This window comes from Myotis yumanensis, unplaced genomic scaffold (assembly GCF_028538775.1).
Source record: "Myotis yumanensis isolate MYYU_CA2020_CCGP unplaced genomic scaffold, mMyoYum1.0.hap1 SCAF_6, whole genome shotgun sequence".
Taxonomy (NCBI): Eukaryota; Metazoa; Chordata; class Mammalia; order Chiroptera; family Vespertilionidae; genus Myotis; species Myotis yumanensis.
Window position 1 is genome coordinate 44454776 of NW_027223757.1, and position 25556 is coordinate 44480331.

The 25556-nt window shown below is 42.9% G+C and overlaps 1 protein-coding gene across 1 annotated transcript in view; it reads left to right on the forward strand.

Moving 5' to 3' along the window:
- The window catches only part of FAXC (failed axon connections homolog, metaxin like GST domain containing), a 60280-nt gene that overhangs the window by 19413 nt on the left and 15311 nt on the right, over window positions 1–25556 (forward strand). The window contains exon 4 of the mRNA XM_070418041.1: window positions 7062–7285. Within this exon, the coding sequence (XP_070274142.1) occupies window positions 7062–7285 (224 nt within the window). The remainder of the gene's footprint in view (window positions 1–7061; window positions 7286–25556) is intronic.

Below are 25556 nucleotides of genomic sequence, written 5' to 3' on the forward strand. Positions count from 1 at the left end.
TCTGCACCATTGGGCTCCTCCTTCTTCCCATTTTGTAGTCTCAGAGGCAAAACACCAAATGTGCACCCGTAGAAACTGGGGCCAGCTTAGGGGACTATAGTATGTAGGAAAGCAGTGTTAAATGTGAGCTTTCCATGAGAGCCTGTTCAATTCTAGCAGTCCATAAGCCCGCAGGTGTGTCTGCACTTACAGTGGTGGAAGAGGTGGAACCAGTTGTTTGACTAATGTGATTCAATTATCTGGAGTTTTCAGATACGTTTACTTTGGTCTGAAGCTTTAAAAATGTTCCAGGTATGGTTTTTGAAGAGCAAGGACAGTAGAAAGGTGTTATTGTTATGTAACATCACACAATTCTGAAGCTGTTTTAGGTCTGCTCAAATAAGCACGCTCAGCTATAAAGTGGTTTTTTTCTTGCACTTGAAAAAAAACCATAGCATTATGTCCCACTGGCTTTATAAAGCCATTATGGAAGATGAAGAAGACAGGTTTTTATCTCCTTTGTTCCACTGAATGCCTAAGTCAGATCCAATTCCATATAAGGGGAAGTCTGGGAGACACAGGGTCAAATTACAGGAATAAACTTGATTTTTGGTAACAGACACCATAGCTTCTTCTGTGTGACATACTGCCCCCTTGTGGACACCAGTGAGTGTCTTAAGAGTCTTCCAACCCCATAGGGAAGTGTGTAGGGTAGGGTTGTCAAACTATCTAGTCATAACATTATCAACTATAAATATATAGGCATTAGAACAGGGAATTCAAGTTCGACTCTAGGTTGGCCATAATTTTACAATTTTGACTTTGTAAATGAATAGTGTGTGTGTGTGTGTGTGTGTGTGTGTGTGTAGCTTTAATCAAATGACTTATCGCCAGGATCTTCTCTAAAAGCCAGGGATTCTCTCTCCCTGATTACACCTCGATTGATGTGTTCTCTGATATCCTCCCTCCCAGTTTTAGATGTAGTGAGGGCTCCTGTTTGGAGGAGCTAATCTCATGCCTGTGACTTGGTGAAAATACAGAAGTTTATCCTATGCTCCTGCACCCATGAGCATTTAGGGTACAAGCAAAATACAGCAAGGAGAGCACAACATGGAGAAAGGCGTCCTCATGGTTGGGAAGGCCACGTGCAAGGACTCCTCATTAAACAGTGGTCTGCAGTTTGCCACATATTGATATTTGTTTCTGCAATGGGCCAGGTCTCATGTTTGGTTATAACAAGAGAAATTTTCATTTAAACAGCCAGGGTCAGTGTTTCTTTCCTGTCTTCTCGCTCGCCTTTAAAAATGTTTGAGTCGGGTTTATTCTTCTGTTCTAAGATAATCATATTTTTAAGAACACACCTCTTCGCCCTAACGGGTTTGGCTCAGTGGATAGAGCGTCGGCCTGCGGACTGAAGGGTCCCAGGTTCGATTCCGGTCAAGGGCATGTACATGGGTTGCGGGCACATCCCCAGTAGGAGATGTGCAGGAGGCAGCTGATTGATGTTTCTCTCTCATCGATGTTTCTAACTCTCTATCCCTCTCCCTTCCTCTCTGTAAAAAATCAATAAAATATATTTTAAAAAAAGAACACACCTCTTTGACCCCATTTTGCAGAACAGATCAGATCCATCAGTTGCACTAAAGAACATGAGTATCAACTTCCTGAAAGAGGCTCTGCGAATGATAAATTACTTTAATTGCTTAGCCTAGTCTGCTTTCCAGATTGGCCGTCCTCGGCCTCTCCAGCTAAGAATTCATGACTCCTTGTGCCGCTGCCTCTTCCCAGTGGAGAGTGACACAGATCTCAGAAGAGAGCAGTGGCAGCCTCTTCTTCATCCTCCATAGGCACTGCAGCTCTTTCCCTTTTTCTACTTAAATACTGTCATCCCTTAGAAACACTGCTGAGCAGTGGCTGGCTCAGAGGGAAGCCTTTTTTCATCCAATCAATAATTCATTTCTTCAGTGAATGAATGATTACTAGTGGCCAGGCACCATGCCAGATGGGGGCGGGGGAAGCGAGGCGATGAGATGCTATCTCTGTCCTCCAGTGGCTCCCAGGCTGGCGGGTGACATGGAGCCTTGGTCAGTGCTGGGGAAGAGTTTGAAGAACCAAGCAAGGAAAGGCAGCCAGCACCTGCTGGGGGATGAGGGGAAGGCTTCCCAGAGGAGCTGGGGTCACAACAGAATCTAGGGACAATCAGAGTGGCAGGTGAAAGGGCAGGGTGGTAGGGAACGATTAGGATATCCGGGTAGAGGGAACAGCCTCTGCAAATGTCTAGAGGCACAAAAGGGGGGTTTGGCAGGCACATGTAATTCTTTATGGTGCCGCATGGGAGGCAGTGCAGGGGGTGGGTCAGACTGTGGGAGGGGGCTGGTGTGTCAAGCAAAAGAGCTATGGGGAGTTAATGACTCTGAGAAGCATTGTCATTCTGATACATGATCAGATTTGTGTTTTAGGAAGCTCTTTGTGGTAAAGGGATTTCTGGAGGGCCTTGAGGAGATGTCAGGAGACCTGCTAGGAGGGTTCTGTCCTCAGGGTTGAGAATGATGAAGGGCTGAACTCCAGTGTTAACTGAGTTGGAGGAAAGAGTGAATTCCCAGGGTGACTGGTGGTCGGGAGTGAGGGGTGGGAGCAGTGAGGAATAAATAGCTCCTGAGCTTCTTTCTGGCTCAGGTGAGGAGAAGCAGGTTGGAAGGGAAGGAAGATGATGAGTCCAGTGTGGAAGTGTTGGTTTTCAGTTCCTGAGAATCTCTCATGAGGGTCCCTGGATCTCAGGACAGAGGTCTGGGCTGGCTATGGAGTTGGGAGTCATCAGTTTGAAATCATGGGTGGGAAGTAGATCACTCCATGAGTGAGAAAGATAGAAGGAGTAAAGGTAAAATCTTGGGAACATGTAAGAGGTGGGAGGAAAAGCAGTGAAGACATAGGTTAAGAAAGAATTCTAAGAAATACGCCAATATTGTTGGCTCTATAGGGAATTAAAGAAAGATAAATATGGAAGGAGGTTGATTTGGAGTTTGCAATAAGGAGGGATTGTGGACTTGGGCAGGGTGGTTTCAGTGGAGTGTAATGGGTGGGAGCCCTGACATGCAGACAGAGTTTCCAGGAAGCGTGGTTGCAAGAGGAGGTGGATTCGTGCTTGTAGTGGTATGGAAACGTGGTCAGTGATGTCTTGGACCTGTAGTAACTGATTTAGAAATCCACGAAGCACCTATTTTCTTTGGTAGTTAAAGTTCATACACACTTCACAGGGCTTGACCCTGAAAGAGCCTTCCTGGCCCTCATTACCTTCTCTTCCCTAACACACATCTATAATACGGGGCCCAGGGGATGAAAGAGAGGAAGGAAATCAAGAGTAGGGCAGGAAAGAGAAGGGAGAAAGACCAGACAGTTTCTGAGGTTACTTTTAACTGCAAAATTCTGAATCAACCCAGTGTTCCTTCTTCTGTGCCCTGCATTCAACTTGCTAATGCAGGCAGGGAACCTTACACTCTTCCTTGCATTGGTGGGGCTCCTGCCTGTCCCACCCCCACCTGCTGCTCTACCCATTAGTCTTCAAAAACTCTTTCCCCATTGCTGCATCCTCATCTTCTGCACCTGCTCTCCTCTCCTGCACAACAAAGGAGATGGAAGTCATCAGTAAGGAGCCTTGAACCTCTCTGCAACTCCTCACCTCTTGCAAGCGGTGCCCCTGCTTCTCTCCAGGCTGGCCCTTCCAGCCGGCCGTCTCCTCTTCTAACTGCCCTTGAACTGTGGTTTCCCCACTCCTTACTCTGGAAACTTCCTTAGGCAACCTCATTTCCTCCCCCAGCTTTAAAACTGCCACCAATGCCTCTGCCCACAGATTCTCTATCTGGACCTAAACTGTCTCCCGAGTTCTCAACCTGCTGGACTCCTCACTCAGCACTCACATGGAACCTTCAAATGCAACAAGTTAACTTATCTTTCATCAACGAAGTCTATTCCACCTTGTGTATTGCCAGTGTTGGCTAAAGCAATATCGTCCACTCAAACCATCAGCCTGGGAGAAAAGGCCTAGTTTCTCTTATACCTCATCCTGTATATCCATTGGTCTTTTTCTCATATCTCAGTATTTGTCCTATGTGTGCCCTGTTCACCATCCCCTTGCCATTGTCTTAATTCAGTGCATCATTTCTTTTTTTAAAATATATTTTATTGATTTTTACAGAGAGGAAGGGAGAGGGATAGAGAATCAGAAACACTGATGAGAGAGAAACATCAATCAGCTGCTACCTGCACACCCCCCACTGTGGATGTGCCCGAAACCAAGGTACATGCCCTTGACCGGAATCGAACCCAGGACCCTTCAGTCTGCAGTCCGACGCTTTATCCACTGAGCCAAACCGGCTAGGGCTTAGTGCATCATTTCACGCCTGGTCTTGCCGTGGTCTTCTAGCCAGCCTCCCTCCGCCAATTTCTTTACCTTCACCCCGTCCTTCACCATCAGTCTGATCATGTTTCTTGTCTGCTTAAAACCTTTTAAGTGTTTAAACTTTGCTTTCAAAATCAAGTTTAGCCTCCTTTGCTTCACATCCATCCTGATCTGATCCTTGCCCACTCTTCCAGCCCCCAAACACTTTCAAACTTCCTCAGGCATCCTGTACCCCAACCCCCATCCTGAAGTTCTTGCCACTCATCCACCAGCCAATGCTCTTGCTGCACGCACCATCTCCCTCTGCTCTGCTTGAGAGCTTCTGCTCATCCTTCAGCATCAGTTATGCTTATGACAAAACCTATGTAATTTGCCTACAAAGAATGCATTCCCCCGCATGTCAACCTATCAGCTTAGAGCCACGGTATTCCTCATTTTTACACGTTAGATGCTTCCTGGTTGCTATTATTACCTGGCCATACTTAAATTAGGATAATTCTGTTTTATTCTCGGATCACTGACTTCCAAAATAATGAAGGATGATATAGCCCGTTTATTTAGATCTGTACAATTAGAATGAATGTGCTGAATTATTCTAAGAGAATGTGAACATTGACACCTTAATTACTTAATTGCAGGTGTAAAAAGAAGAGCAAATAGAAAAGCATTTAGCTTGAATAGTTTTAAAGAATTTACTAGAATAAATGTGAGCTCTTTCATACCAAAAGCTCCATTGACTCCTCGAATGTCTCGCTGATTAGTCACCATTGCCATATACCTTTTCCTTTTCTCACCAAAATCCATTGCTTGGTTTCTCAATAGTTTATTTTGAGAGACTTTTAAAGAAGAGGCACACAAACCCTTCTAACAAGATTTTAAAACATTCCTTTAAAAAGGTAATAAAGCCTCGCCAGTTTGGCTCAGTGGATAGAGCTTTGGCCTGTAGAACAAAGGGTCCCGGGTGTGATTCTGGTTAAGGGCATGTACCTGTGTTGCAGGCTCCTCCCCAGCCTGTGCAGGAGGCAACCAATCGATGAGTTTCTCTCACATTGATATTTCTCTCTGTCTTTCCCTCTCTCTTCCACTCCTTCTAAATTTTAGAATCTAAAAGTCAATGGAAAAATATCCTTGGGTGAGGATTAAAAAAAAAAAAAAGATAATAAATGGTTGCAGTACAGAGAATATGTTGAAATTGGTTGTAGGACCTTTCAGTAAAAATCAGGAATGTTTAAAAATTTTTAGGAAAATCTTTTGCTTTTGTTTTTCCCCCTAATTTTTATTTTGTAGAGGAGCAAACCCTAAAGAAGAAGAAGAAGAACAATATAAAATGATCAAATTTCACGACCTATTTTCAGGTGTATTTTTTTTCTTGAGGTGGAAAGTAGCTACAATTTACTATCATCCCTTGTGTTCTCTCTGTAAAAATATTTTTTACTCTTCTAATTATTTTGAAGTAATCATTACTGCTATATCAACATAGGAGTTGAGATGACTGCTAATGCATCTTTTATTACTCATTAAAAGGAAAAACTAAATATCTTATGCCTGTAGCCCACAGCTACATTTTTCTGTCTTCAGTAGGAAACCCTTTAATTTCTTTAGAAAAAAAAAACCAACCACACATGTTTTTATTGATTTCAGAGAGAGGAAGGGAGAGAGAGAGAGAGAAACATTAATGATGAGAGAGAATCATCGTTCGGCTGCCTCCTGCAGACCCCACACTGGGGATTAAGCCTGCAACCTGGCCATGTGCCCTGACCAGGAATCGAACTCAATCTCCTGGTTCATGGAAACCTTTAATTTCTGTCTACCAACACTTAACCGTAAAGACATTCCTGCAGTTGCACAAGTACAGAGAACAAGATCAGCAAGGGCCTGGGTATCAGCCAGCATAACACAGGAACAGTGAATAGCCACCTGTTACATAGGGACACATGGGCAGGTGGGAAATGATCCCATCAAGTTCCTTTGGTGTTTGTATCCACCTTAGAGTCCTAGAGAACAGACTGAAGCAGAGAGTTGACTTTTTGGAGAGCGAGTTGTTAATGAAATACTTATAATTTATATAGTTTATTATAAACATGAACAGGTATACCTACTCCCTAATCCTTTCGCAAAGGCAAAAGGTTTCTTTAAAATAAAATTTTTTGTTATCATGAAATATAAAGTACATACACAAAGTATACAAAACAAAAATGTGCGGCTTGATTAATTAACAGAACATAACCTGTGTAACCATTGCTTTGATCAAGAAAGGGAATGAAGCCAGCACCCCAGTCATTGCCCCCCCATTCCCTCCCTGCCATTGCCCCCGCTAGGTACGCACTGTGCTGCCTAGAAGCCTTTCAAAGTGGGTTTCTACTTGTTTTTTGTGGGGTTGCCTAAGAGAAAGCAGAAGCATGGCCTTGTGGGTGGGTGAGGGGGGCGGTCTGCGGGCGGGTGGCAGGAGAGGTTTGGTGGAATGGCAGCACGGCATCGTTATCTGAGTTTGTGACTGTGTCTCCCACGCGCCCCAAGTCCAAACATCCACTAGGGCCTGTGTAACACCTGCCATGCTTTTATAGAGAAGCTGCAATGATTCAGTTCCTCCAGAGTGTTCCAAATCCTGACCCACGCGTGGGGAGGTGCCCCGTGGAGCTGCCATGTATCTAATGCTCAGTAGTAACTTGTTTCCACACACTTCCAGGACGTTAGCTTATTGCCAGTGGGTGGACAATCTCAATGAGACCCGGAAGATGCTCTCTCTTAGTGGTGGTGGTCCCTTCAGCAACCTGCTGAGGTGGGTCGTGTGCCACATAACGAAAGGAATTGTGAAACGCGAGATGCACGGCCACGGCATTGGCCGCTTCTCAGAGGAAGAGATTTACATGCTGATGGAGAAGGACATGCGGTCTTTAGCAGGGCTTTTGGGTAACGTACCACACCTTCTATTCCATATTTTCTATCCTTACTTTTTGCATGATTAGTAGAGCACTGTTAGTTTACTGATTTAAAGTTTGATTTCGGTTGGTTTCTTTGCTTCCACGTGTAGGTTTCTGTCCCACCATGGGCTTAATTGTGCTGGGGAGGTCCCTCCAGGAATAGCAAAGAGCGGTGTGTGTCCAAGGGCCGGTGAGGATGCTGAGAGCAGAGTGACCCACCCTCATTCACCTGTTGGCTGCAGGTGGCTGGGCTGATGTGATTCTATACTGGGCAGACTTGAGTCTTAGCTATAATGATTCATAAATATGATTTGAACTTAGGAGCTTCTATGTGTGAAATGACGGCCTCTCCTGGGGACAACTCACGTACAGGGAGCCAAGCTCTCTATGTGACTAGTCATACGACCTAGTCCTTCGGGCTGCTGATTTTGTTTGGGGAGGGTGGGGTTCACTGGCCCTCTCTCGGCACCCTCATCTCCATTCTGGAGCACATTAGGGACCTCACCTCTAGGAAGTGGGGTTTGGGATTTGTTTTGTTGAAACCCTCCTGATGCCCTAGGAACTGGGGGCTGTGCTGGGTGTAACCTGCCCCCTGCAGGGTGACCCACTTTGGCTCCTTCCTGCTCCACATTCCAGATGCTTACTGGACCCGGAGTCCTCCCCTGAACCCCAGCATTGGTTCTCGGCAGCTTTGTTACATGGGGTGGTGGTGGGGCTGGCTGGGCTCCTATCTAAACAGGCATTCGAAAGCACTGCCTGGCTTGAAGATTGACACTGTCTGGACCTTCTGGTGCCTTTCCTCCCTGAGCCAGGGGGGCCTGCCTGATGTGGATATGAGTGGGATTAGTCTCCAGTTTGTCCCATTCTGTTGGAATGTTAGACTAGACGCCCAGCCTCACAGAGCAGGAGTGCCGAGGGCCATTTCCTCCTTAGCAGTGGTTCTGTCTGCTCCTGGCTTCCTCCCTTCCTCACCAGCTCATGCTGTTGGGAGCCCCAGCAAGCCAGGCATGGAGCCCTCGAAGTTAAGACTTATGCCAGTGACATGCTGCTCATCTCTCACAATTTAACAGTGGGGCTCCTTAACCAGAGAGGGGTGGTCATCACCTTTCTGGGGCATTTCTGGTTGGGAGAACTAGGGGGCAGGATGCTAGCTGTATTAATGATCACTGTCAGTGTTTCTCTGGCATGTATGACTTGGAAATGCTTTCTCCCCAATTGTGGTGAGATGGGAGGTGAATGAATTGCTAATAGCTAGCAAGTATTCAAGACAGCATCACCAATCTAGATGATTTTCTGCAAAGAGAAACAGTGGCTGCTCAGAAGCTGAGTGAGCTGGAGTTAGGTGCTGTTTGGGGGCCAATCAAACTCTCTCACAGAGGCACTTTTTTTTCTGCATTGAGGAGTGAGAAGCTCTTTGGCTGAATATCATAGTTTTTCTTACTAAATGAGGCAAAAATCATCTACTTCTCCCTACACCCAGGAACAGAGCTTACCTTTAATGCCCAATGCCTAAGGGACTCAAAATGCAAAATGACTTTCTGTTGGGATTGTTCAAGAGTTGGGGAAATTGCCCAGTTGGCATAGCTCAGTGGTTGAGGGTTGACCTATGAACCAGGAAGTCACAGTTCAATTTCTGGTCAGGGCACATGACTGGGTTGTGGGCTCAGTCCCTAGTGTGGGGTGTGCAGGAGGCAGCCGATCAGTGATTCTCTCTCATCATTGATGTTTCTATCCCTTTATCCCTTCCTCTCGGAAATCAATTAAAAAAAATGTATATATATGTAATTGTCCATGGATATGTTTGATTCATCAGGATAAATTAGATATTGATGTTTCAGTGTAATAGACATCAATGATTTGAACACCTCTATATCCAGGAGCTGGGGAATTCAAAGACAAATTAGAGGTCGTCCCTGCTCTCAGGGAGCTTACAGTCCAGTGGGAGAGATGAGACTTTAAAGTATGAGTAGGAATGGATGGCCCTGAGATGGTGATCCATTTTCTTTTGTTTGGTTTTATGGCCTATGAGTTAAAAATGGCATTTACATTATTAAATTATGTGGATAAAAATGCAACTGAGATTAAATGTAGTCTGGGAACCCTAAAATGTTTACTGTCTGACCCGCCAGAGAAGCTCGCTATTCCCTGCCCTAGAGGAGGAGCCATGCACAAGGCGGGATGTGAGGTCGCAGGACAGGACGGAGCTCCATGCCTTTGGGGTTTCAAACCTCTGCTCTGGGGACACATCAGAAGCCGGATGGAATGTGGGGAGAACTAGGAGGCCATACAAGAGGTGGCCGTCGTGCTGGCCCAAGAAAGTAAACAGTCGTCCTAGTGAAGAAAATAAGGAAGGATCTTATTATTTCCAGGCAAATAATGAGAAAGGGACCCACGAGAGAGGAGCATTTTAGGATCAAAATAGTTGTCATTGATTTAGATTTCCTGGGCTTTGTGAGTCGAGGTCATACCCTTCCTTAGGAGGCTGGCTCCCCAACAAAGAGATGTTAAAACTTCAGGCTGACATGCATAAGTACTTGAGGAGAAATGATCTCTTTTTGGAGCTGCTATTGAAAGAGCCAAGTAATGAAGTGGAATTTGTTAATGGAAGTCAGAAAAACAAGCTGATTGCCAGCCAGCTGTGCTTGACTAATGAAAAATGGATAGCACCCTTCTTCCCCGCCCAGCCTGAAGCCTTTATTAAGACATAAAGATGGCTTGGGGAGCCTCTATTTTTCAGAGTCCTTGTTGACATTGGGTTGTTACATGTCAAAGAGCCAAATCTCTTGGTTATTTTAATAAACATCAGTATGTGAGCTCAATGATTTAAGAAAGAGTCTAGGGAGGCCAAGGAGTGCTTCCTTCCAACGGCAGTAAGAGGAGTCACCTGCCATGCATGCGTCATGGCCACCCTTTTCAGCATGTATAGTTACAATGTGGTACAGCTTTTCAGGATGAATTAAAAAATAAAATAGTTTTTAAGTACATAGATATTTGATTGATCACTTCATTCTTAGTTAAATAATATATAAAAGATGAAAAGAAGCTTTTGTGATTAGTAATAGAAAATTTCTAGCCCACTCTTAACCAAAAATGCCTTTGGGATTTCGTACCTCCAGCCTGGGGAGCCTCACTGTGGTACAAAAGTGGTGCTATGGCTCAGGAAGTAAGTGGGCTGTGGTAGAGTGAGGGGACTCAGGGAAGGGTGTGTGTCAAGGAAAAGGTAAAGAGAGTATGGCTGCAATTATGCCTGGAAGTCTAGGCCAGAAATCTTTGAAAGGCAGGGTGCCACTTTGCAGAACCCCTTAGCCCTCTGACATGCCAGGAGAAGGGAGAGCCAGTCTCAGTGAGCCAGGACTCCAAAGGAGGAAGCTGGGATCTAAGAAGAAACAGATTAGGGGAGGGAATGTGATCACTACAATAAGGGAGCTTCCCTCTTTAGGGAATGTGCCTTTCTTGTCTCTACTGACCCCTAGAACTCAGGCTGGGGTCACAGTCTGCAGAATGGTGGGGGGGGGGGGGGGCGAGGTATTGGTGATAGTTCAGACTGTTACAAAGGAGTCTTAAGGAAGCTGTGCATTTATCTGATGGCAATAAGGCAGCACAGACTACTAAAGTCGAATGTTTCTTTGCTTTTAATTGAACTGTTATAGACCCTATGGGGTGACACAGTAGTTATCTCATGAGAAAACCAAATGCATGATTGGTAAATAAAATTGGTTCGGGAGAGATAATCATATAGGGGGAGGATAATAAAAATATGGCTTCAATTATAAGGCTCAACTGTGCACCATTGATGAGCAATAAATATGTGTTGGGTGAAGGAAAGAGCTAAAGAATGTCAGGGTGCATTTAGCAGACAGCCAATCTGGATTCCAGCATCTGTGGACCTAGGAGTACTTTCTGAGCAAAATATTGAAATTTGTAAATGCATTAAGAGGTGGAATCAGAAATAGTGATGGGTTCTCCAGGTGGCATCTGCAATTTCCTATGGAAGGATATACTTTTCAGTTATGGCTAGAGACTTAGAAGGGAGAGTATCCTATATAATAAAAGCCTAATATGCAAATTTTCCCCTCAACCCAGAGTTTGACCAGGGGACAGGGCCGGCCGGCCAACCTCCCGTGAACCCTTCCCCAGCTGGCCCGGCCCGATTGGCCCAGATTGGGGCCGGCTGGCTGGACCCCACCTGTGCACAAATTTGTGCACCAGGCCTGTAGCCCTATATAATAAAAGGCTAATATGCAAATCAACCAAACAGCAGAATGACAGATCGCTATGACACGCACTGACCACCAGAGGGCAGACACTCAATGCAGGAGCACTGCTCAGCCAAAAGCCAGGCTCACAGCTGGCGAGTGCAACGATGGTGGCAGGAGCCTCTTCCGCCTCCATGGCAGTGCTAAGGATGTCTGACTGATGGCTTAGGCCTGCTCTCTATGGGGATGGCTTAGGCCTGCTCCCCAGAGGGAGCAGACTAAAGCCGTCAGTAGGACATCCCCCGAGGGCTCCCGGACTGTGAGAGGGTGCAGGCTGGGCTGAGGGACTCCCCTCTCTTCCCCCCTCCCGCCAGTGCATGAATTTCGTGCACTGGGCCTCTAGTACTTGTAATAATTGGAATTCAGACAGAAGGGCAATGCCTTTGACTGAGGCCGTGTGAGTCTGGCTATATGGTCAAACACACAAAGGTGTGCCGGGCTCTTTGTGGGGGTTGAAGAGACAGTGGTGAACAAGTTGGGCACAACTTTGAGAGACTAGAGCTGTCACCTGACAGAGGATGCTTTAAAGAGCTAAGCAGTGAGCTATGGTGTCAGGAGGTTGGAGTTCAGTGGGATACCTAAAGGTTTTTTTAAGGGTATAAAGTTAAAAGTGACAGCAAGGAGAAAGTAAAAATACTTAACTCATAATTTGCTTCTAGATAAGTAGGAATTGAAATACAAACTAGGTGAGAAGGTCACAAGAGAGCACTCCAATAATTGTAAACAACTAACAGACTAATAAGCAAACTAATTATTTATATACTATTTTTTGTATTAGTTATATAGCAGGTACTATTCGAGGTTCCTGGGAAACAAAGATGAGTAAGAATGGTCTCTATCTTCAAGAAGCTTATAATCAAGTCCTAGGATGTGAAAAATGTCCCAATGATGTATTAAGATGTGAAAAATTTCCCATGTGATCTTGGAACTCTGATTGTAGTCTTTCAGAAGTGGGAGGGATAGGGAAAATGTCAGAAGATGGAGACAGGAAATTGTTCCAGTTTCTAAAAGGGGAGGGAGAAGTAGAGTCGCATAGTGAAATGAAAAAAATACTAGAATGAATTATTAAGTAGATAGTTTTCATGAAGGACTGTCATTGGCTCATTATGAATAAATCACTGTCTCTTCTTGACTTGCTGGACTTACTGGTTGGATCGACCATCTCTTGATTTCTTTAAACCATAGGACACCATCTGTCATGATACTCTTGTGGGCAAGAAGCTGGTTTTCAAAGGAGGCTTCATGGACGTGTGGTGACATCGAGGTTTGTTGAGTGCTCTCATGGGGAGGAGAGGGATTTCACCTGGAGCAGCGTTTTCCTAAAGAGATTTACAAAGTGACAGTAGAAGGAAGATTGAGGTATGAGTTTGAAGGCTCATCAGTAACAGGCCTTATTACTGAAAAACAGTTTACCACCTTATGCATTGTAAACTGTTATCTTAAGGTTATTTTAGTTTTCTGATTCTTTACTCACTTGTAAGAAACATTTTTTCCCTTTGGATTTTTCCTAATTATGTTTCTTACGTGAATTGGTGCTCCAATCCTTTGTCCATTTTTTAATTGAATATTGGGGTTTTTCTTTAAAATAGAATCGATATACTTATATATCACAGATACAGTCTCTGAGTGACATTTGAGGCAATATTTTCTCTGTCTTGCTTGGAATCTTAAAGACTTTTGTGACTCACGGTCATCCTCTTCAACCCCAGCTCCACTGTAGGCATTCACAGTGCTTGTATGGACCTTCTGGCCAACACCTCAGAGCCTTGAACCCTGTCCCTGCAGTGAGCTCTGCTCCTTCTATTGAGCTGCCTTTTGCCATAGGCCAGCTCCAGGCTCAGGCAACACCTGGGCTGTCTGACGTCTGACCAGGACTCAGAGCCTGCCAGCATGCTCCCTCTTATACCACCCAGTTTTGCTTTTTAGTTCCAGTAGAGTGGTTCATCTAAAATGCACATCAGACCTGTAAGCTCTCAATCATTTTAGACTAAAATCCAAATTCCTTTTCTTCACAATCTGAGTTCTACTCACATCTCTCTCCTTATTGCTTCCCTCTCCCTACACGCACCTTGATTCCCACTGCACGAAGTTACCCTTGGATCCCTGAAGCCCACTGTGCTGTTTTTCAGCTTCATGCCTTCCCATAGGCTTCCCTTGCCTTGCTTAATTTGACAGATTCTCAAGACTTACTTCCACTTACTTAAAAACTTCTGTCCTCCCCAACCCCCTCCAACCTCATGGGGCTCCCTACATTGGGCCTTTCTCTCCTCTCCTGCTCCATTCTCTGCATACTTCCATCATGGAAGTACGACATTGTATACTACATTGTACTTCTCCAGCCTCTTCCTGTGCTTCTCCCCTCCCCTGACTATCCCCCAACTTGGCCTGTGGACATTGTCATTTTGAAGGAATTGGCTCTAACCCTGGTATCTAACAGGAGGCCTGGTAAATAATAGGCAGTCAATAACTATTTGCTGAATGAATACTAACTTCCAAAAGGAATTCGAGGCAATCCACATATAAGACAGGGAAATATACTAGTATTCAACATTAATACAAAAATTTTAGGAACCAATTTAGAAAAAAAATTGTGTTCTTGGAATGAGTATTTCTATAATCGGGCACAATTTAACTTTGAGTGTTTTGGCTACCAAGATGAAATGGGAAATGTATGGGAGCAGGTTTGCATTTATTTTCTAGGAAAAGAAAACACACAATTTCTTTTTCAATTAGGACAATTTTTTTAAAACCTGAATTCGAGGAAGAAATTCTTCAATGGATGCTACATAAGGGATATTGGATTTCCTTAAATACAGTGCTTTTGTTTTTCTTTTCTGGACAGTGCTTTTGAATATAAACATTTGTAAAAATGTTCTTAATGAAAGCTCAAGGTTTAACATTGAATTGCAGCTCCAAAGGCATTTGCTTGGGGACCTACTTTAATATAATTCCAATATTTTTTCTGATATAATTTATTATAGAGGTGGAGCTTAGAGAACCTAGAGGTTTTGATAACTTACTCTACAACCATTGCACAGGTACCTCTTACTGGTAGATCCACTTTCTAATGTTATTTTTTTTGCAAGAAGGGGTTGAGGGCAATCTTTGGCTGGTCCTGAGTCAGCTATTTTATGTTTAATTCCTTAGTGACTACCAGAGGTATACTCTTCCATGTTGTTGGGTAAAGAGAGTTCTTCTTGCATTAGGTGGTCCAGCCTTGGACATTCTCTCAGGAGAATTTAAGGGCTGACTTGCTGTGCTGCCTGGTTAGAAGGCCATCTTGCTTTCATGGAAGGTGAGCTATAGCAGTATGGAGCGAGGTCAAACTAGTTCTTCATGAACTATTAGCTCAAGTACCTATACAGGCCCTTGGGTGCTCCCCAGAGTTCTGCATCCTAGAGTCCTTACTATCAAGTATTTAGAGGGATAATTGTGGTCTAAACAATTTAAGGGCAAGGTATTATAATATAGTTGTCATTCACTGAAAAACATATTTATTGAGTACTTACTGTGTGCTGGGCACTAGGATGGGTACTGGGGGATCCAGTTTTAACTCTCAAGTGGTTATTTATAGTGTGATTTCTTTCACTGATTTTACAATTTAGACAAAAATCACAAGAGAACCACTCTGATGAGACTGTCAGGGTATCCAGGTACCAATAAACCTCCAAATAGTTAAGTTCATTCACCTGTTAAAGGAGGGTCACTCAGCATTGTCCATTTAAACATTGGAGGATGACTGCCAAATGTTATAATTTAAGATTTAACATTTTTTCCTTGACCCATTATTAGTGAACAAGATCCATTGGTTTGGATTTTTTAAATGAATTTTTTTTCAAGCATACAGAAGAGTGGACGAGTAGTCCAATAAATAGCTTTTATAACCATCACTGCAATTTAATAGCTGTTAACATTTTGTCACAATTTTTCAATTATTTTTTTGGGCGTGTGTGTGTGGATGTATTTTACAGAAAATCCAGATATGATGATGTTGAACCTCCAAATACTTTTGAGTATAGCTCTGATGTTTTCCTCCTGCAGTGGGCAACCTTCGAGATGGCCACCAATAATCCCGCCTCCCAGGGTTCTTCCCCTTGTGTAATCCCCTCGCTTGGACTTATTGATTTGCTTCGACAAATAGAATATGGCAGAAGCAATAGGATGTCCCTTCTAAGATTAGGCCACAAAAAGACAATAGCTTGCATCTTGGGCATCCTCTCTCCTGCGCTTGCTCACTCACTCATGTGCTCTAGTGGAAGTGAGCTCTTTTGTGGGTTGCTCAATGGAGAGGTCCACCTGGCAAGGACCCATATCTCTGGCCAAGAGCCAGCGAGGACTGAAGCCTGTTAACACCCGTGTGAATGAGTGTGGAAACAGGTTCTCCCCGAGTCAGGCCTTGAGTGACATCTTGATTGCAGCCTGTGAAAGACCCTGGCCCAGAGGCACTGGGCTAAGGCCGCATATATTCTTAGCCCACAGAAACTGTGAGGTAATAAGTGTTTGTTGTTTTAAGCTGCTAAGTTTTGGGGTAATTTGTTATTCAGTTAGCAATAACTAATGTACCTACATAGCTCCAACCCCATTAATCCCAGTAGGTACCTCCTGGAGCAGCTGTTGTGTTTGAAGAGTAAAGCCATATTGTCAGCAGAAAATTTCTTTTCCTGCCAAGGTGGGTTGTGGGCACCAGATCTCAGTTGCCCCAAGTTATTTAGATGAAAGGTTTTACATCACTTAGAAGTAGAATCTTATCATTCAATCTGTCAAGAGACAAATATTACTACCTATTCTGATTCTAGCATGAGTATTCTCAGTTTAGCTGTGAAGAAACCTGAATCTATTCAAGATTATGGAGCTTGGCACACAAGTTTTCTGTTTCTGGATTCACTAACCTTTGAGGAAGCAGTCTGCTCTGGGGAGAGTTATAGGGAACATTCTTAACCATTTAATAGTCAAATACATGGATAATAGCTTTCAGTAGGGAAATAAGGCCTCCTACAGTAGGTGATAAAAAAAAAGTCCTACACTTGAAGCATCATACAGAGTTTTGATCTGATGCCCAGCATACTCATGAGTATGTCATTTGAGAAAGTGTAGGACTTCCATTTTAAGTAATGAGGTCAATAGTAATTTGATTTCTTCCCAAGGGGCCTGTGTCTATTGAGTAAATAAGTAAGGTCCACCACTGTGGGCAGGTCCTAAACAGTTTTGATGGTTAAAAAGCTTTACCAGTTTTTAAAAAAATATATTTTTTATTGATTTCAGAGAGGGAGAGAGAGAGAGATAGAAACATCAATGATGAAATAATCATTGTTTCCTGCACACACCCCTACTGGGGATTGAGCCTGCAACCCTGGGCATCATTGCCTTCTGCACGCCCTCTATTGATCCTTGACTGAAATCAAACCTGGGACCCACAGGCTGACGCTCTATCCACTGAGCTAAACCAGCTAGCGTTCTTTACCAGGTTTTGATAACTGCTCAGAAGTTTGAAAGTGGATGAGGATATTGGGATCCATAAAATAAAGAAAAATCCTTTGGAAATGTGAAGTCTGTTTGCTTGACCCTGATGGCCAAACACCACACCTTCCATTAGAATCTATTAGTATTCGGCTTTCTTAAAGGAAGGATACGTTTCTTATAAAAGGATTTGAACTTGAATTTCAACATGACATTGAGTTCTGTCTGATGTGTTTTTTATGGACTATACCAGACTTTAGGGGGCTACCAGATAGTCTTTATTGGATAAAGAGAGAGAATAGCTGATTGCCCAAATACAGGACAGCCAAGACAGAAATGAAATTAAGGGGAAAACTTCTCCTGGGATGTAGTTTGAGGTGAGTGCTCTGTATTCTTCATTCTCAGGAGGTGTATTTGGGAAAGTAAAACTGGGGAGCCCTATATAACTTTTGTTGTTGCTAATCTTCACCTGAGGATATTTTCCCATTGATTTTTAGAGAGTGTGGAAGGGAGGGGGAAAGACAGAGAGAGACACACATTGATTAGTTGCCTCTGGCATGCTCAGAGCACCAGGGATTGAGCCTACAACTGAGGTACATGCCCTTCATTGGAACTGAGCTCATGACCCTTCAGTCCATGGGCCAGATGCTCTATTCATGGAGCCAAACTGGCTAGGGCCCCATCTAACTCTTATACCCCTTAAATCGCACCATTTCAGTCAAATATGTAGTCAGACACAGAAATAACAATATTGCATCAACTTAAAGAAGAGCGACAAATAGCTCTGGCCAGCTCACAGTTGATTGAGAACAAAGGTTGCTGAATTGAATCCCAGTCAGGACACATGCCTGGGTTGCATGCTCGATCCCCTTGGGGGTATGATGTTTTTCTCTCCCTCTCTCTCTAAAATTCAATTAAAAACGTAAAAAACAAAACAAAAACGAATGCTGATCGTCAATGGCCAGTAACACTGCGTCATCGTTAGACATGTTCTTTAAGACTGCCAGAAGCTGTTGTTTAATGTTATTAAATTATATTAATAAATGAGTCTGAGCAGGCATTTGCCTCCTCCTGAGAAATACTTTCCTAATCTAGATTTCCTGTGTGCATTTTTCCATAACTGCTGGAAAGGTTTCTAAAATTATAATATATGCCCATAGAGGCTTTGAGTGGAGTTTAGGAGGTGCTCATGAGGACTGAAGTACAGAGAAGCAAGGGCAACCTGTTCCTTGTAGCGGGGAATGTACGTATTTCTGAGTTTCATCGTAGGGGGTTTTAAGAGCCAGGATGTCAAAGAGAAGACTGGGAGGAAGAGGTGAGATGATTTGTTTTGATGGTCAGTGGGAAATGGATCAGGATAGTTCATACAAGTTGAAAAAAAAATCCCTCTTGTGTGTCCTTTCAGAGAATCTTATAGGAAATTGCAGGACTATCTAATTGCATCCATAATGAACTCTGAGGAGAGATTAAATTTAGGGGCTTCTTCTGTTGTCCCCCTCACCCATTTTTATCTTTTCCCAGAGTGTGAACCAATTGGTGCAGCTAGTAGATGGCAGAAAGTTGTCAAAGTTGATGATTTTAATTCTGAGATTTATTCATAGGACCATGAATAACCTCACATATAAGATACCACCTCCCATCACCATCCCCCGCCCCAGCTGAAAAAATGAATACTCAGTGATTTTAGACTATGCTGGGAATATGAACAGGAGCTCTTTAAAGGAAGTGGCCAGTCATATTATTTCCGACAAAGAGAGTTTGATCAGGAGTATAAGAGAGAACAGAAAGGAGATTTTATTTTCTCTGTAGCTTTGGGAGAGTCACATGTACCAAGAGCTTAACGAGTGAGTGTGTTCTTTGAAGGTTGGCTGGCAAGATTACTGTGCCCTGTGCTGTCCTTGGGGGAAGTACTTAAAATCTTTGTTTCTCAATTTTTCTTAAATTCCCATTTAATTAAAGGTGAGAGGAACAATTAGAAATATGAATGGTGTCCACATTAACTTCACGGAAATAATCTGTTTAAAAATTGCATCCATGCTCTAGTATAGGGGACTCTATGTAGGTGAAAGACAGAATTACTCTTTGTTTCTTAGACTAACAGAAAATGAGTGCTTGAAAATATGGTTGTTCGCTTTAATTTCTCTCTTGAACTTATATTTTCTAGCAAAGCCAGTCTTTTATCTTTTATATGTACAGAACTTGAAAATTTAGCTAAATGGTGTAAGTGGAGCTGATAGTGAGCATTAGCTGCTGGTGACTAATTCTGGGAACAGAATTCATAATGGAGGAAGCAGATGCGATGCAAAGGTTCATTTCTATAGCAATTTTTAGTGTTTGGAAATAAACTTTTTACCCACTATTCCACAGTGATATATGTGAAAACAAGTAATTAACTTTTACTTAGAAGTATGTTAGTGGAGACTTACTTTCCCAGGAATAGGAAATATGGCCATACATTCTTTGTGTGATTCCAAAGGAAAGAACCGGGATCAATGGTGGAAGTTCTGAGACACGTTTTGTCTCAGTATCAGGAGCTATCTAACCATAGAATAGTTTGCCCTGCCCATGAAGTAATGGAGAAATTCCTAGTGGGCTGGGATTGAGGAATGTGGGGTAGGGAAGTGGGAAAAGAGATTTCTACACTGGGAGAGATGTTAGACTGCTTTTGTCCACAGGTAGTGTTCTGATTATTGGTGATGACTATAAAATAATTCCGTAAGTTAGAATAGCACCTTTTTGCTTGCAAAATGCTTTCACATTTTCACATTATTATAGATATACTAGAGGCCCGATGCACGAAATTCGTGTAAGGAGCTTGGCCCTCGCAGCCCTGGCTTCGTCCGAAAGGATGTCTGGAAGGTTGTTCAACTGTCTGGTCTAATTAGCATATTACGTTTTTATTATTATAGATATTTAAATCCTCACCCAAGGATGTCTCTTGATTTTAGAGAGAGAGAGAGAGATTGATGTGAGCGAGAAACATCAATTGGTTGCTCCTCCTTCCCTCCCCCGTATGCACCCCAACCCCAAAAGGGGATCGAATCCACAACCTAGGTATGTGCCTTGTCTGGGAATTGAATGGGCAATCTTTTGGTGCATGGGATGATGCTCAACCAATGAGCCACACCAACCAGGGCTCTAGTGGGACTTTTAAGGCCCACATTGCTCTTTGCTTTTCTCCTCTTTTCCCTTGGTTCCCCTGCTTACCAAACCCAGCGTGTATCAACTCTGCACCTTGCTTGTTCTCTCAGTTGGGCTTGAATCTTCAGCCATCCCTCAGGGATTCTGATGTATCTTGAGCCCCTCACCTCCCAGGGTTTCTGGTATATTCAGCCTGGAGACTGACAGGGAGTTACAGGTACTCAGATATTCCTCAGCTGCTTCTGTTCATCCCTACAGAAACCAGTGGGGTGGTTCAGCTACTGCTCCTAGGAAAAATGGCCATACATTCTTTGACTTATTGCCCATGCCTGCTTCTTCAGAACCCTTCAGAAGTGCCCTTAATGCTTTGGTTTTGCTAAAACCCTTGGATTGTGAGATCTGGGATCACTGGGAAGACCTGGGAGTGCTCAGACTTGAGACTTCAACTTGGTTTGGCTGTCTCTAAGCAGTCAAATCTAAATTCAGGTTCCCTCTTAAAAACACTTCCTGCCAAGGCCCCGAAGGCCAAAGCTGAAACAATTTGAGCAACAAAATAAATAATGAGAGTACTGGATTATGAGCCTCAGAATAAAATAATTATCCATAAGTGCATACTTAACATAAATAAATAATTGAGCACATTAGTAAATGAGGGATGAAGTGAACAGTAGACATTTAATCAATACATGTAGAAGGAATGAGATAGAAAATCTTGATTAGGCAAACACTACGGAAGTAATTGTTTCAGATAACATCCACCAATGGGTGTTAAAAAATCAAAGGGCCAACGTTTGTGGACAAACAGGAGATTTATACAGTCTCAAAATATCTCTCCTAAGATTATTAATCGCAAAAGGAAAAATAGTACCATGACAGTGAAGAAACCTCACAGACACTACCTTTATCACATGGTCAAGGTTAACATCTCCAGTGACAAGATATGGACATTATGGACCCTCTGATTTGATGCTCTGAGAAGGTGTATTAGTCAGGGTTCCCAGAGAAACAGACCAATAGACTATATGAAAAAAAATTTAGTATAAAGACTTAGTATAAGGAGTTGGCTCATGCAGTTATGGAAGCTGACAGTCCAAAGGTCTGCAGGGTGAGTTGGCAAGCGTGGATCCAGGGTGGCTGATGGTGTGGTTTGAGGCAGGAAAAGCCATGTCCCAGTTGGAAAGCAGTCAGGAAGGAAGGGTTCTTTCTTGCCTGGAAGAGAGTCAGCCTTTCTGTTCTAGTCAGACCTTCAACTAATCAGACAAGGCCCACCCACATAAGAGAGGGAAATCTGTTTCACGCAATCTACCACTTAAATGTTCATCTCATCCAAGACACCCTCACAAAAGCACCCAAAATAATGTTTGACCAAATAACTGAGCACTTCATAGCCTAGTCAAGTTGGCAAAAAAAATTAACCACTACAGAAGGGTACAGTAATACTTATCTGGTATTCTTGCCAAAAATACATGACCTAATCTAATCATAAAAAACCTTAGACCTAATCTAATCATAAAAAACCTTAGACAAACCCAGATTGGTGAACATTTTACAAAAGAACTGACCAGTATTCTTTAAAAGTTCAAGGTTATGAAAGAGAAGGGAAGACTGAGCAATTTCATAGGTCGAGGAGAAAGGAGGCATGACAACTAAATGCAACGTGAGCTCATGGACTGGATCCCGGAATGGAAAAGAACATTAGTTGAAAAACTAATAAAATTTGAATGATGTCTATAGTGCAGTTAATAGTATTGTATTAATGTTAATTTCCTAGTTTTGATAAATGTACTGTGATTATATAAAATGTTAATATTAGCAGAAGGTGGTTGAAGAGTACATGGCAACTCGGCTATTTTTATAACTTTTCTGTGAGTCTAAAATTATTTAAAAATAAATCGTTTTTAAAATGCTACCTGCCATTGGGTACTCTAAGGACTTTTTAGTAACAGGATATTTTTATATTCTTTAAATTTATAAATGTTGTATGTGTATACACATAGACTTTTGTATCTACCATTCACTATTTCCACAAATGATAAATTTCATCAGTTTTGTTTGCTAGCACCTTTTAAAAATATATTTACTGATTCAGAGAGGAATGGAGAGGGAGAGAAAGATAGAAACATCAATGATGAGAGAGAATCACTGATCCGCTGCTTCCTGCATGCCCCACACTGGGGATTGAGCCCGCAACCCGGGCATATGCCCTGACTGGGAATCGAACTGTGACCTCTTGGTTCATAGGTCGATGCTCAACCACTGAGCCACTCTGGCTGGGCTGTTTGCTAGCACCTTTTAAAAACTCTGAAACTTCTGCACCCTCTGTATTCTGTATTCCTCATGGTAAAGCATCTTTTTGTAAACATCCACAGCTCAGCCCTCCTGTTGCTCCATGGGGTCTTTATCGCTGAGATGATGGCCCACGAGGCATATTAGGCAGAGCAAAGAGCGATGGGCGGGAAGTCAGGGACCTGGTGCCAGCATTCTTAGCCTGGTTCTGTTACCAACTCAGTGTCCTTCCAGTTCTAGTGTTCTGAGGCCAGTGGCAAAGTTGAGCTGAAACCTACATGCGCTAGTTCATGTACAGTTTCAAATTATTATATTTTAAATTATTTTTTCTTTTTATCAACATCCTATGTGTTCCATTTTTAGGTTTCTGAAGTTTTTTTTTTTTTTAAATCAGTTTTTCCTCTTGTCTTGGATTGTACAGTGGACTTCACAGATTTCTCTCAGCATTGCACCCTGAGACTTTTTAGCAATTTGAGATAATTTATTTTTCCCTTTTGATCAGAAAGAAGTTCTCCTTTATCTTTTCTTCTCTGTGAAACAGTGTGTAGCCCTTCTCCTAATAGTCCCTAAAATCCTCTTGTGGCTTCCAGTTGGTGGGCTTCCTTGCATTCAGGCCTTGAATGGGCTGAGCCTGTCACAGCTCCCAAGGGAGCACTGGCTGGCACACCCCTCCTATCCTTGCAGGATGATGGTATAAGAGCTCTAGGCCGGGGTCCTTCTGCCTTCTGCATCACTGATGCCAGCAGGGGGGTGGCTGAGGCATGGAGCCAGCAGGATGCACTATTAAGCAGTAACGGACACTCTTGAGAACAAATTATATACTTGGCTTTTTAAAAACATTTTTAAAAATATGTTTTCATTGATTTCAGAGAGTAGAAGGGAGAGGGAGAGAGAGATAGAAACATCAATGATGAGAGAGAATTATGGACCAGCTGCCTCCTGCATGCCCCCTACTGGGGATTGAGCCTGCAACCAGGAATCGAACTGTGACCTCCTGGTTCATGGGTAGATGTTCAACCACTAAGCCACACTGGCCAGGCATATATTTGGCTTTTCTTTGTTCTTGTAGCCTGGGTAGTATTTTTCCCTTGTATTCCCAGTATTTGGGTAGTGGGTTTAGATCCCAGGTAAAGACTCAAATGTTGGATGAGTTGGTTGGCAATGGAAAACACCTAAGGGCTCTAGCATGGACACCTTGCTTATCCTCACCAGAAAAGACAATTTGGTAGGTTCAGTATATTGTACTATTGTAGGTTATTCCCTGGTCCCTGTGGAAAATAGAGTAGAAATACATTTTTAAAAATTGCCTCCAGCTCCATATGGTGGCCTTGTTGTTGTTTTAGTTTTTTGAAATCGAGATGTAATTGATGTATATATAATATTGTGCAAGTTGGGACGTACACCTTATTGATTCGATATATGTATATATTGCAATGTAATTACTACCGTAGGGTTCACCAGCACCTTTATAATAGCATCAATTTGTTAGATTGCATTCCCCTCCTAGTTTGCCTGTGTGTTGTCATCAGGTATTTAATTTACTCAGCTTGACACTCAGGAACAGAGAAACAGGCAGATATTTGTAGAGTACAGCATGTAGACCCATGCCTGACGTGTAGGAAACACTGTATTAGAGTTTGCTAAATAAAAATAAGAAATTACCCTTACTTTCAAAGAGTTCACCATTTAGTTGGAAAGATAAAATGAACAAATGAAAAACAACCAATATATGGTTCAAGAAATTGAGGTTAATTGGCATTAAATGACTTAAAATTCTATAGGGTTGTACGTGTAAAAGTGAGATTTGAACACAGGGCTGTCTGAATTAAAAGCTACTGTTGCCACCAGATAAAGTAAACACAGAAATCTTTGAAGCTGAACCTCATAAGATGATAGTCTTTATCATATGGAGGGAAGTGAGGAGCACATAGGTTTTGGGGGAGCAGAAGAGGGGTAAGTTCAGCATGAGCAGTAGCAAGCATAAAGTGTCCTGGGGACTGTGGGGTGTTCCTTAGATTTACTAGAGAAAGGGAGGCATGTGGAATAAAACTGGAACATGGGTTGGAGGCCGAGTATAATGAGCTTGAATTCATAGTTAAGTTTGGACTTTTACTTTATAACCCATTTTGTAAACCATTAAAGGTATTTGTGAAAGGGAGGGATATGATGAAAGAGTGTCTTAGAGAGTTACGTTCAGGGGTATGGGATGGGCTGGAGATCCAGAGGGGCTATCGTCATGAGAGCTAATGTTTATTGAGTCACCCAGATATGGTGCTATGTGCTCTACATGCATTATGCCATTTACTCCTCACAGCAGCTCTAAGAAATGGGCACCGTTAATATCATCTCATTTTCCAGAGGTTTTAAGAGTTTTAAGACCAGGCTCCCACAGTGAACTAGGTGGATCACTTCCACCTGTGCTGCCTCTACATGCTATAGCACCTGACGGTGGCCCAGGAGACAACCTAGGTCAGATGTGATAGTCAGGTGACAAGGCCTGAATTAGGTCAGTAGTGGTGGAAAATGAGAGATGGGAGCAGCAGTGTGAAACTTCCTGTAATTTTATAGCTTTTCTTTATGTAGTGTTTCCTATGGAGCTGGTCCTTAGTGGTGAGAACCTTGCCGAGACCAAGGAGGCTTCATGGAAAACCTTGCCTCCAAACTTCTTAACTAACTTAGGCCTCTTGTTTTCCCCAAGGAAATGTATTAAATTAATAAAGTAAGTGCTGAGTTTGGTGTGCTTGGCTTGGGTTACTATTGAGATGGTTTAAGCAAACTTCCAGGTGTTCTCAAGCTTTAATCACTAGAATTGGAGACGAAGAGGTACCTCCAGGTCTGTGGGCGATCTGTTGTTCTTTTTTTCCACGAATCTCCTCCCTTATCTGTTTATCTTGACATCTTCCCAGTTACTTCCCAGCGTTGCAATTGTTTGGTTTAATATATCACAGAATTGTTCAATTTGTTTTACTTTTGTTTCTCTCATTTTTTGAAAGAAAGAGGGGTGCATGCATTCTGACTCTGGAAATCTTTTGATTCACAGTTAAATGAGCACATAATGCAAGTGTGCTGAGTGCCATGTGACCTTGCGGGGCAGCACAGGCCAGCAGTGACCTCTCTGTT